We start from the raw sequence: 12970 nt of genomic DNA on the forward strand, positions 1-12970 counted from the left end.
AGCTATGGCCCACAGGCCAAATCTGGTCTATACCCTGCTATTGTTTGGCCATGACCAAGGCAAGATTGGTTTTTACGTTTTAAAATGGTTGGAAAAAAAAGAAGATTTCATAATATGTGAAAATTACATAAAATTCAAGTTCCAATAAAATTTTATTGCAACACAGCCAATCTTATTCATTTAGGTATTGCCTATGGCTGCTTTTGCATTACAACAGCAGAGCTGATTAGCTGTGACAGAGACCATATGGCCAGCAAGATCTAAATTATTTATTAGATGACCTTTTGTAAAAAGAGTTTGTCGACCCCTGTCCAGTGCTACTTTGTGGTTTCCAGGGACATTCCTGGAGAGGCCCACCTGGGTAAGTCATCAGAGGAAGACTCCCAAAGAACAATTAAAAGGATCTAGAGATCGATCAGCAAGAGTAATAAGCCCATGTCTTCCCCCCGACCCTAGGCTTGATCTCAAATGAATGAATAAAATCACCCCAGTGAATGAGGACCCCAACTTCCCATGCAAATGTTTAGCCACTGCCACCCTTTTGCTCACTGTGTTAGTGAAGAGAGCAACACAGGAGGCCACTTAGTGGGCCTTTCTCCACTCCTCCGTCTGGTCCAATACCTCCCATTCTTGCCTTCCTTCCTCCCGATCCACCCACTGCGTGCCTGGATGGCCCCATGTGGCTTTTGGGGAGGCATATTAATGTCCACTGCACATATCAAACTCTGCTTGATTTAATCCCTAGAATTGACCAGTGTATTGATTGTTTAATGCCAATATTACAATTCACGACAATGTCAGGGTTATTACAGTAACCCCCAGGGGGAAGAAGAAGCCAGCTTTCACTGCCTGATCGTTAGAATAAAGCAGGGCTGTCACCATTATCGGTTTCCCTCTGCAATAGCCCAGGAACACCTAAGACAGGGGCTGTAAGATATGTCTTAGAAACAGTGACCAAGGAGGACCCACTGGGAAGTCAACATCCCATTTCACTGCTTCACGGAAAAGACCTAGAGTTAGTTTTCTTGGCTGCTTGGAAGTCTGAGTGCCTGGATACCGTTAGCAGAGCATCAACCAGTCTGTAACATGCTGTGATGGGGTTTCTAATTACTTTTAATTGGAGTCTAGCTCTCTTCAATGAGCTTGAGGAATACAAACTGGGTCCAGAGCGAGGGTTGGAAATCTACATTGGGAGGCAGGTAAGGCTCCAGTTAGCAAAGTGGCTGACCACAGGAGCTTAGCTCTGGGGACCGAAGCACCAATCCTTAGACCAGCCATAGTAACATCACCTGCAGAATCTTGTTGAGATCCCAGTTCCTGGAGACTCTGATTCTACCAGGCTTAAGACCCACTAGAGAAACTACTCTCATGTACATCTGGTGCTTCTTATACATCTGTGAAGGTTTAACCCAAGCTGGGCCTTAATGGCCTTAAACCCTTCAAAGCGCAATCTGTTTGCATCCAGTAAGACTCCTCTGGCCACTGAGATACATCCTAGTCTTCTCCCCTAGATTTGAATAGCATTTTGTGCCTCATAACACTTAGCTTTAAATACATTGTTTCATAGTTACATTTTATATCTTCTAATTAGATGATCATTTCCTCAAGATTGAGGCCACTTAATATTTTCTAACCCCACAGCAGTTAGTGTCCTGCACCCAGGGGGTCCATGCAACCCCAAAGCATCTTCACATAGCTGGCTCTTCTGAGTATTCTCATCTCTGCTCCAGTGGGACTTTGGCGAGGGCTTCTTGGACCGCACTGTCTAAATAGTACCTCCTGGTCCCTTTCTAGCCCATGGCCCTCCTTGATTGGTCTTCATAGCACTGGATCCGTGTCTGAAATGTTTTTCTATCTTCATCTGTTTACCTGGAGATCTTCTCTTTGCCTTCCCTGGAACATAAGCTCTATGACAGCAGTCATTGTCAGGGGCTTTACCCCTAGCCACAAAAGCAGTGCCTAGCACATAGATGGCCTGTTATAAATGTTTTGTTAAATGATGTTACTTTTCAGATGACAGAAGCAGTAACTCACTTCCCTAAACTCTTTCATGCCAGAGGGGATTTTGTTTGGATGTCAATTAGCCATACCCTCTTCAGGAATACTGGCAAGCCATTAAAACCCTGGATTCCAGATATGATACCCAGCCCTTTACCTGCTACAGGTGGGTAACACCAGTCTGAGTTTGGATCAACAGGGCAAAAGTGCAATGAATACACCAGGATGTAAATACATGGAGCACCTTCATGATTAGAACCATTTGTGCTCCTGGTAAATTGGACAATAGCTGTTTCTTGAGAATTCTGACTTTCTGTGCTTTTGTCTGTAACATTCACACCTCTAAGACAGCCTCTAGCACAACACTGTATTGGCTCTTAATTGCTTGATTATAATTAAACTGAGAAAACACACACATACACACATTCAGATAAAACACACGGAAAAATCTAGTGTATTAGAGTACAAAGCCATTCTGAGGAACTGGGGCAGCCCATTTCTTAGAAGGGCGGCCATGACATCAGAAATGATAGGATTTTCCCGGCTGACACAAAGAAGCAGGGCACAGCAATCTGCGATGAGAAGGCATCTGACCTTCCTGATTATTAATCCATTTTTCATGGATTATTAGCAGGACAATAAACTGTAGGGAACCTGATATGGGCATTAAAACCTAAAGCTGTTAATAGGACAAGTCCGCAGAGTAGAATGGATTGTTATCTAGGCTAACATTCCTAGCAGAGACCATAAGAAGCCTACTGCCAGCTACCAAGATGACCCAACCATGAAACAGGGCTCTGAGCCCCCACCTGCCCGAGGTGGACCCATGGCTCATCATTGTCATCATCAGTAAATGCATTTTGCATCATGTGCTAAGAAGGATCCCAAATATGTAAAGCTATTATCTAGAAGAAGACAAGACATTGTTATAAACAAGTAACATTGTTTATTTTATTGGTAGCAGTCACATCTCTTCATGGCATTTAGTAATAATAAGAAGAAGAAGTAGGAGGAGGAGGAGGAGGAGGAGGAGTAACTTTATTGAGTCCCCTGTGGGTTTTACTCTTTACTACAATCCTAGGAGTTAGAGTCAGTCTCATCTCATCTTCTTACAGGTAAGAGAACTGAAGTGTAAAGAGGTCAAGCAGAGCCACATCCATAGGAATTATATACATACTGCCTCCCAAGATGTCTTGCACACAGCACATGCCTGCCCCATATTGTAATAAGCCAATAAATACTCAGATTAAAAATTCCATCCTCGGTTCGTATTCTGGTGAGAGTTCTAGCTCCTTCAATCTGAGTCCCAAATTTTAATGATCAAAAATAGTTAGGACCAGGGACTGTGCCTTCACCAGCCGGTTAGGGAAACCTCATTCCTAGCAATGGTAGTTTGGGACCACAGTGGATGGCATAGATTCTGCGGCCTGCCACTCACCAGGATGACTTTCTCTATCTCCTTGGGTGCGCACCAGTGAAACATGCCGGTGGAATCGTACTTCTTCACGTTGGAGTCCATGTTGTCAATCTGATCATTGCCAGGAATTAACAAGGGGTCATGCCTGGGGAGAAAAGGACAAGAAAACCTAAGTGGAAAATGTAATAAATTATAAATGGAAAGTGTCCCCTGAGTCACATCTCAGAGTAGATGAAAGATGCAGAGAAAGTGGCTGTCACTGAAGGCCATTCTTTTGCTTGCAGAACCCATTCCTTGAAAGACAACTGCCCCAACCACCATCACCACCTGGAAAGGCAGGTGACCTTTATCAACTAGTAATTCTGCCTTTCCCTCCTGTTCCCATTTCCCTCAAAATGGCCTTCACGTCGTTTTGTGGATTTAGCCTCTTTTCATGGATACCTCTCCCTCCTATTGTCATTTTACCAGCTATCCAATCTCCCCCATGTGTGCATGTATGTGCGAGCGTGCTCACACACACACACACACACACACACACACACACATACTCACACCAAAGAGTTGTTATTAGCATTGGCAATGAAGAGGAAGGAATAGGAATAGAGCCTCATGCTGAATGACTGGCGTGAGGATGGAAAGCCAATTACTTGCTCTTTCTGACTACAACTTCTGACGTGATGCTCTTCGCAGTAAAAGCTTTAACAGGCTGCACTTTAAATATTTTAGCAATTTGCCCAATCGGATTTTGCTCTCCCCGGCTGAAGCCCTTTAAAGATTCAGCAGCATGTCACTTCAGAGCAGATTGACTACCAAATGCCCACATCTGGAATACATGATTTCAATACTAAACAACACCCTCTCTCCTTGCCTTGACAACTGTATTTGCACTCACCGTCCAATGACGGTCTCCCCCACCCCCACTACACCTCCCAACTGCAGCCTTCGTTGGATGAGAGCTTAAGCGCTGACGCATCTTAATAAACTTGTCTTGAATTCACTCTCTTGCCTTGTTTACTGGTGGAAAGGAAAGATGCTGCTACAGAGGCCTCTCCTCCAGTGGGTTGGCAGAGCCTCACCAACAACCTTAGGAATTACAATAAAATCAGGCAGGTCTAACAGGCTCACAGCATAAGAGACATACTCCTACATTTTGGGCCATATCCACTGTCCGCATTCCATCTCTGATAGCGATTCCATATCTCAGTTTTGGGGGAGGTCGTTTTGGTTTCTACAACATTGACCACATATAATTAGGACAAGTCCCAGGCACACATACCTAGCTGTCCTTTCAGGGGAGATATCTTCCCTAAATAATATCACCAATTCAAGATAGAAAATACAAATAGGTTTAAATTCCAAAAACTTATTATAATGTGATTTTCCCTCTTAAATTATCTATTTTAAGCATCACTGGATGACTATTTAGTTTTTAGTATTTCTCCCCCTGACATTTCTCTGATATGTCTCATTTATATGTCCACAACATAGAAAGTGGGACAGGGGGGCGCCTGGGTGGCTCAGTCGTTGAGCACCTGCCTTTGGCTCAGGTCATGATCCCAGGGTCCTGGGATCGAGCCCCGCATCGGGGTCCCTGCTCAGTGGGAAGCCTGCTTCTCCCTCTCCCACTCCCCCTGCTTGTGTTCCCTCTCTCACTGTGTCTCTCTCTGTCAAATAAATAAATAAAATCTTAAAAAAAAAAAAAAAAAAAAGAAAGTGGGACAGGAATCTCTCCTACATGATCCACAGACCTAGAATTAAGCTTTCGGGATATCAGGATATGTACCATGAACACCCACCACTCCGCCCCAATACTCACTCCACCCCCACTTAAGATGGGAAAACTCTCACTGCATTTATTTATTCCTGAGGATTTGCTTTTAGGTGATACCAAATGGCAAATACTGTGTGAGGCAATTCTGCAAAGTTATCTTCACCAAACATGCTAGATTACTATAGGAACTGTCATATCTAATCTTCAAAGGAGAAAAACAATCCACCTTGGAACAGCATCTCCATAGCTGTTGGGAGGTCTTAAGGTGTTGTAAACCACCAGGCCACCTTTCAAATACTGAACTCGGTCAAAAATGCTAAAATAAAAAGGCAGTTGCTCCTAAGAACTGGTCACAGATCAGGGCAAGAGCAACTTTTGATTTCTTTTTCACCTTTGAAACATCTTTAATAGTTTTTATAGATATCTGTCTGTGATAGGTAGGTGGACAGAAAGCACCAAAGAGAGGAGATTTCAGAAAATAAACAGAATGAACGCTTCCCAGGCCTAGAAGAACATATTTTAGTTACAAGAGGATCTCAATAAATTTTCCCTGAAGAAATAGAGCCAACTTCAAATTCTCTTGCCCAGTTTATTGGTTAGAGAGGAAATATTATCTCAAGAAAGTTTGAGACTTGCCCCTAACATCTCCAACCCTCATCTTAGAAAAGTAAATAACAAGCCTGATTATCAGTTATCCCTCAATGAGAGGGAAAAAAGACAGTTTTTTAATGTCAAGCCTCACTAACTGGGGTGAGGGTCTGGGGAAAGCAGATATAATTTCTTTTTTATTTTTATTTTTTTTTAAGATTTTATTTATTTATGTGACACAGAGAGAGAGGGAACACAAGCAGGGGGAGTGGGAGAGGGAGAAGCAGCCTTCCCGGCGAGCAGGGAGTCTGACACAGGGCTCAATCCCAGGACCCCGTGATCACGACCTGAGCCAAAGGCAGACGCTTAATGACTGAGCCACCCAGGCACCCCTATAATTTTTTTTAAAAAAAATCTTATTTGTTCTTGAAGTATAGTGGACATACAATGCTATATTGGTTTCAGGTATAATTTGACACTAGGGTTGCAAGCCATGATTGGCACTGGAATATCCAGAAGCATCTGAGAAGTCTCAGTGGTATGCCATGCTGCACTCTGTACTCCCTACACGTCTCACCCTGGTCTGGATAATTTAAATGTATTACCCAGGATCATCCTCAAAGGATCTGAGCTGAGAACCATTAAAAATCTCCCCAAACAAAGATATTTCCTTTTCTGACAAGCCCTGGTACCTGGATGTTGAACTTTGAGTTCTTGTATCATCAAAGCAGCCAATAAACATGAATTTTCTATTTTGATCCAGGAATGGAGGCTACTCTGATGATTAAGATGCAGTCCCTAGTCATAGAGAGGGTCATAATATAGCAAGAGAGAGGAAATGTCAATCGATAGTTGTGATACAGTGTGATGAGTGTTACAGCATATAAGGGTGGCATGAGAATACCAAGAAAGAAGCTGTTAATTGCCTGGTATTTGAGTAATATTAAAGAAGGCTGCCCAGAGAAGGGAACATTTTATCTTATCCCTGAAAGGTGAGGAATCTCAGCATAGTTTAGTGTTGATCCACTATCAGCCATTAGGACCCACTCAGAGACTTGACGCCCAAATGAGCCCAAGGATGGCACCCCAAACCATGGCTGGCGATGTTGGCTATGGTATTGTCCAACCTGAGGTATAGAAGACTCAGGCCAGGCACACTAGCTGTCCTCTGATGTGCAATGGTGGTCATCAAATAGAAGATGGAATCCACTGATTGCATATGACTGATTGAGAGCAGACTAAGAACCATGTGTGGAATTTAGATAGAACAAATATCAAGCTTCCAAACATGAAGAATGTTATAAAAATGGAAGGGGTTCAAAAAAAAATGACATGTTTCCCAAGGCAGTGGATTTCTCATCATTTGAGACATTCCAGAAAAGCTGGGATACAGAGATTTCATTATAAATGTTGGGTGAACCCAGAAGATCTGCTCAGAACAGAAGCACCATTCTCTCACTGAGAAAGAAGTAGCTAGAAGAATTCTGGAAATATTGGGCCACTGCTGGGCATCCCAAGGCCAGAGGGCACTAAGTAACTGAAGAAAGGTTGTTGTTGGAGCGAAGATGGGAGATAAGAAGAAATAAAGACCGAGTTCCATGAAGGACCATGAGTGTTCCTCAACCATTGGGTTCTACCACCTGGAAGGAAGCTTGGAACATGATTCATTCCAACAACACGAGGGTCTGTAACTACTTTGGGCCAGACAGGATGAATTTCTTTATTTTTTTATTTTTTTATTTTTTTTTATTTTTAAAGATTTTATTTATTTATTTGAGACAGAGAGAATGAGAGAGACAGAGAGCACATGAGAGAGAGTAGGGTCAGAGGGAGAAGCAGGCTCCCTGCCGAGCAGGGAGCCCGATGCGGGACTCGATCCAGGGACTCCAGGATCATGACCTGAGCCGAAGGCAGTCGCTTAACCAACTGAGCCACCCAGGCACCCCAGGATGAATTTCTTTACCATGACTGTTCCTATAGTTATTTCAAGTGGCTTAGATTGGCTTAAACTGCAAAGGTCTCTGACATAGGTGAACAGTGAAAAGCCAGCTGGCCACAGGAACTTCTAAATTGAGGTTGTTGGAGTTTACATCAATAAAAGAAAGTTTGAGCATTTGCCACTGAGCACAACAACCAACATTTCTGCGGTCAGGGGAGGCCCAGGAGAAGAACCAGACAGTTTGTTGTATCTGGAAAGGAAGTCTACCAGAAACCTCCCTGAACAAAGAATCCCAGCATCATTTGTTTACAAAATGATTAAGAGAACCACATTCAAATGTTCTCAGACGATTCCTCAAAGACCACTTAGTTGGAACTAAGGAGAGATACTAGATATTGTCTTTCCTGTCTTAATTATTTTATGCATTTCCTCAACTCACAAAGTAATCTCAACTCTCTTAAAATGCACCATAATTGATTTGAGGCTCATTTGTCATTTACCACTGAGCCAATGTGCATGCACTATTTTAAGGTAACAGAAACTCTATGAGCTGAGGTCTTTCTGCTGCATAGCTGCTAAATGAGCATAATTCTGTCCCCACAAAGTCTGAACTTTGTATATCGAAGTCTGAACTCTCAGTATCTCAGGATGAGAGTGGACAATATAGTCTTTAAAGAGGTAATTAATTAAAAAGAGGTCATTAGAATGGGCCCTAATTCAGTATGGCTGCTGAACTTAGAAGAGGAAATTTAGACATAGACATGTAGAGACATGTGAAGACACAGGGATAGACAGCCATCTAGAAACCAAAGAGAGAGACCTGGAACAGAGCCTTCCTTCATTGACTCAGAAGAAACCAACCCTGCTGGCACCTTGATCTTGGACTTCCAACATCCCGAACTGTGAGAAAAATCAATTTCTATTGATTAAGATACCCAGTATATGCTACTTTGTTATGGCAGCCCCAGGAAACTCACACAACAGTCCAACTTGAAAAATGGGCACCATGTATCAGCTATCGGTCTCTAGAAGGGACCGCAGCTGCCCTTCTTGCCCCTCAGTCTCACCTGTTCATTTCAGGGAGAAAAGCATCCTACAACCGGTTTAGGAATACACAGACCAGAAATACACAATATCTTATTCAAAGAGTTTGGGCCAATGCCCCTCCCCTCCTCAGCACCACCCCACCCCAACATGCATATACAATTAGATGCACTCTTCCCGAGAGGGCACTTCTCTCTAGTCTTTTAACTTGTATCCACATTTTTGGATGGATACCTATGACAACCCAATTCAAAGGAAAGAGGAAGACTAGGCGCCAGCCAGTTAACTTACTCATTTGAACCAAGAGTCTTTCTCCAAAGGGGATGTTTTAGGGGTGGAAATCACTGAGGGCAGGAAATAACCTATTTCTTTAGTGACAATATAGCATAGTGACCCACAACCAAAATATCTGTCTGCAAGTCTTGGTTTATCTACTACTTGCTACATCGTGCCTTGCTTCAATTTCTTCATCTGTAAAATGAGAGTGTTAATCACCATCATTAAAGGGTTACATGAGTAAAGCTCGTCATGCCCTTAGCATAGAACCTGAGGTAGAGCATGCCCTCCGTAAGTGTTAACTACCATTATTATTATTATTATCATTCTTTATACTTTGCTAAAAGCCCACTCATGTATTTGTAGCTCTTATGAAAGGAGACAGTAAATGCAGAGCAGTTCAATAATACAAACATGGGGTTACTACAATTATTTCTACTACTGTTGCTACCATGAATGGATAGCCACCACGAGTTGAAGTGCTACAAATGTTGCAAGGCTGAAACTTTTGCCTCCCTTTTATGATCTACTCATGACTGTAACACTTGCAGGTAATTTCTACTGCTATTACCCATCTGTGTGGTTGGGAAAGAGAGTGGATAAGTAACATGGCTAACGAGGCCCAGCCAGTGAGAGGAGAGGCGAGGTTTGACCAGACAGGTCTTGCCTGGAAGCCAATGCTGCTTGGCCCCATCCCACCCCCTCCCATTTGCAGGAGGCAGCTGGATTTTGTTCATTCTCCACTGCAGAGCCCTGAAGCACAGTGCCCTGAGGTGCAAAGACAGGCAGACCAGCATGGGCTGGGGTGGGGGGGTGGGGGGCATTCATGAAATGCACAGCTCATGTGAATAATCAGTAGGAAATTACCCCATGAGCCTTTGTCAGGACAATGTGCTAAGGAGAGCCTCAGTGATCAATTAAGCCTGGGAGAGATTTCCATGTTCTAGTATGTGAGGGCTCCATTCAGGAATACCCACATTTTTATAGCAACCGAGGAGCCCCAGTGAGTTAAATTTTTCATATGCATGCTTCTTGAATCTTAGCTCACACCTCCAAAGTCCACATCTAGAAATTAAGCATGCCTGACTTCAAATAAAGAATAAAAGGTCATTGTTTTGAGGATTTGCAGAGCAAGGAATGCCACTTGCCATCAATTAATCTGAGGAAGTGAACTAAATGCCCTGTTAGAGCAGAAACACAAAAAGCCTGCCTTGAAGACAAGTGCCTAAAGCAAAACCACAAATCCCTTTTCTAGCAAACCTGCTATGGGGAAGCCAGTATTATATTTTAAAGAGCACAGTTCCCCTTACAGGCAAATACAGCAAATCCCAGTTTTTTCTGTGGCAGTGGGTTCAACACTGGCCTTCAGAAATTTACATTAAAGTACAAGTAAACAAACAAACAAACAAAAAAAGGTGTGAAAGAGGGAAGTTACAACATGGTTTTTGAATTGCATCCTTTGCCTGAGCTTCGGGGCCTCATTTCTCATCTCGTAAGGCCTCTCCTGTCATTCCAAGCATCCCCATTAGGTTGAGGCCCACCCTACAGTGGTGTCCCTGGGAAATGGGAGGGCAGATAAAATGTGGGAGAATTTCTCAGCCCTTGGCAGGCTCTTTGTCCCAGTGGCAAAGACTAATTCTATGGAGTCTATCTATCACGTCAAGCATCACTGTGGGGCTATGGGGATATTTTTGAGACCTCACTCTTTGTTTCAAATGTTCCTCCTGAAGCTGTCCTCCTCCATAACCAGAGGCAGGAGCTGTTTGCCCTTCCTAGGAACTCCTACAGAAGTGAGAGATGCTCCTTCCGAGATAATAATTTGCATTTTTGTCTCATCCATTAGATGTTGAGCTTCTTGAGGGCAAGGAACTCCTATCTTACTCTCTGGTGAATTTCCAGAATCCAGCAGAGGACACAGTAGATGCTCAATAAACAACCAACTAACGAGAAGAGCTGATGAACGATCTCTAGTCTCTGACTCTAATCTCTTGGCTCTTAAACCAGTCAATGGAAACTCACCAGACCTTTTATGGAGACCTGAAAATGTGCCCAGTGATAGCTCATTCACCTTTGATATCTTGTGACAATTAGTTTGCGGAACAACCAAGGTTCTTGCACTGTTTTTCACTTTGCAAGGACTATATTTGAAATAGAGCATATTGATCTAAAGGGAGACTCTGAAAACATGACTTTAACAGGTCCGGCTGTCAGGAGTGTGCCTCGAGCCAGCTGCTGGAGCTGATCAGCAGGGAGGATCATGTTGGATGGCCAACAGTGGTCAAGACAGGTGTTCTTAATGAAGCAACTATTTAGGGCTCTATTATCAAGTCTGAACATTTCTGAAAGAAGGGCTGCTATTACATCAAGTTTCATTTGCTGTTCTGACTCATGGAGGAGTAGTTCTCAAAGTGTGACCCCATACCAGCTGCATCAGCATCTCCTGGGAGCTTGAGAGAAATGCAAATTCTCAAGCCCAGCCCAGACCTACTGAATCAAGCTGTTTTAACAAGAGGCTCTAGATGATTTTATGCATGCTGAAGTTTGAGAACCATTTCTATAAAGTGTTGCCCAGATGGAGAAGCTATATGGTTGGAGTCAATTCTACCAGAGCTAGCAACTGTTTGCAACACACAAACTGAAAGGCTATGATTCTCTTGAGCAAGGTCAGGGCCAGAGTGATGCAAGTGAAGGGTCTAGGTGCAGAACTTAGGCGGCACCTCACATGGCTCACCCTAGTCCTGGCCCCCCTATCCAAATGGAGAGTTATAGGGCTGATGACAAAAGCACACCCAAGTTGCCTACCCTGACTCTCTCTGTGTGACTCTCCAGAACCTGAAGGGTTGTGTCAACACCTGATGGGGTTCCCAACCTGGATGCCACACTAACGCCTCTCTCTTGCTGACCTCCACTCCCATGACTTAATCAGCAAATAAACAAACATAAAAATGCACATTAGGGGCACCTGGGTGCCTCAGCCAGTTAAGCGTCTACCTGGTCAAGCGTCTGCCTTCAGCTCAGGTCATGATCCCAGGATGCTGGGATCGAGCCCCGCATCGGGCTCCCTGCTCAGCAGGGAGTCTGCTTCTCCTTCTCTCTCGGCCCTACCCCTGCTCGTGCGCGCTCTCTCTCTCTCTGTCTCTCAAATAAATAAATAAAAATCTTTAAAAAAAAAAAAAGGTAAATGAAATATTAGCTCTTATAAAGTACACTTATAATTCAGTTTTCTACCCTCCTTTCCCTTCATTTCTTCTTCTACTCCATAAAAGACAACAAGGCAGTTAGTAACTAAGTCCTTGAATGTAATGCTCAGGAGTGACAGGCTGTGCAAGTGAGTCTCTGGCTGTGCTGAAGAGGGTCTCAGGGGCTCATATTTGGGTTTTCAGCATCATAAATAATCTGCCTCATTCTGGGGTGCATTTCATGTCTGGGCGAATACTACTTCCTGTTATGCTGCAAGGACACTGGCTTTTGGTTCTGGCTCCTACCTTCACTCATCCTTTGACACTGCCCCCACCCTCCTGCATATGAGCATCTCTCTTGAGACATAGCAGCCCCCATTACCCCCACGCCCACCCCCATCTCCCACCAGATGGCCATCCCTGGAGCCACCTTGACAAAACCTTCAGGCCAGGCTCTAGCCACTCTGCCAAAACCAGAGTCCCTTTCACCTTCTCTATCTATCTACTTACATCTTTTTTCCTGCCTAACAAGTCAACAGTCAAGAACTACTGCCCCTCATACATCACCTCTCGTTAGGCAGCCACCATTCTATAAGGAAGAAGGAGATTACTGCCTTTATGTCTGGGAGACAACCTGGGAGGACTGACATGTTCCTCAGTCCTAGAGGAGAGTGTGCAAGATGCTCTTGAAAGGAGAGGATGGGATAATGACCCTCTGCTGAGCATGCAACTTGTCCAGAGACCTGTGTCAAATCCAC

The 12970-nt window shown here is 43.8% G+C and overlaps 1 protein-coding gene across 16 annotated transcripts in view; it reads right to left on the reverse strand.

The window, feature by feature from the left end:
• The window catches only part of KCNMA1 (potassium calcium-activated channel subfamily M alpha 1), a 728164-nt gene that overhangs the window by 72903 nt on the left and 642291 nt on the right, over window positions 1-12970 (reverse strand). For all 16 annotated transcript variants that reach the window (XM_021699676.1, XM_021699672.1, XM_021699675.1 and 13 more), the window contains one exon: window positions 3437-3560. In XM_021699676.1, the coding sequence (XP_021555351.1) occupies window positions 3437-3560 (124 nt within the window). The remainder of the gene's footprint in view (window positions 1-3436; window positions 3561-12970) is intronic.

Source organism: Neomonachus schauinslandi, chromosome 6 (assembly GCF_002201575.2).
Source record: "Neomonachus schauinslandi chromosome 6, ASM220157v2, whole genome shotgun sequence".
Taxonomy (NCBI): Eukaryota; Metazoa; Chordata; class Mammalia; order Carnivora; family Phocidae; genus Neomonachus; species Neomonachus schauinslandi.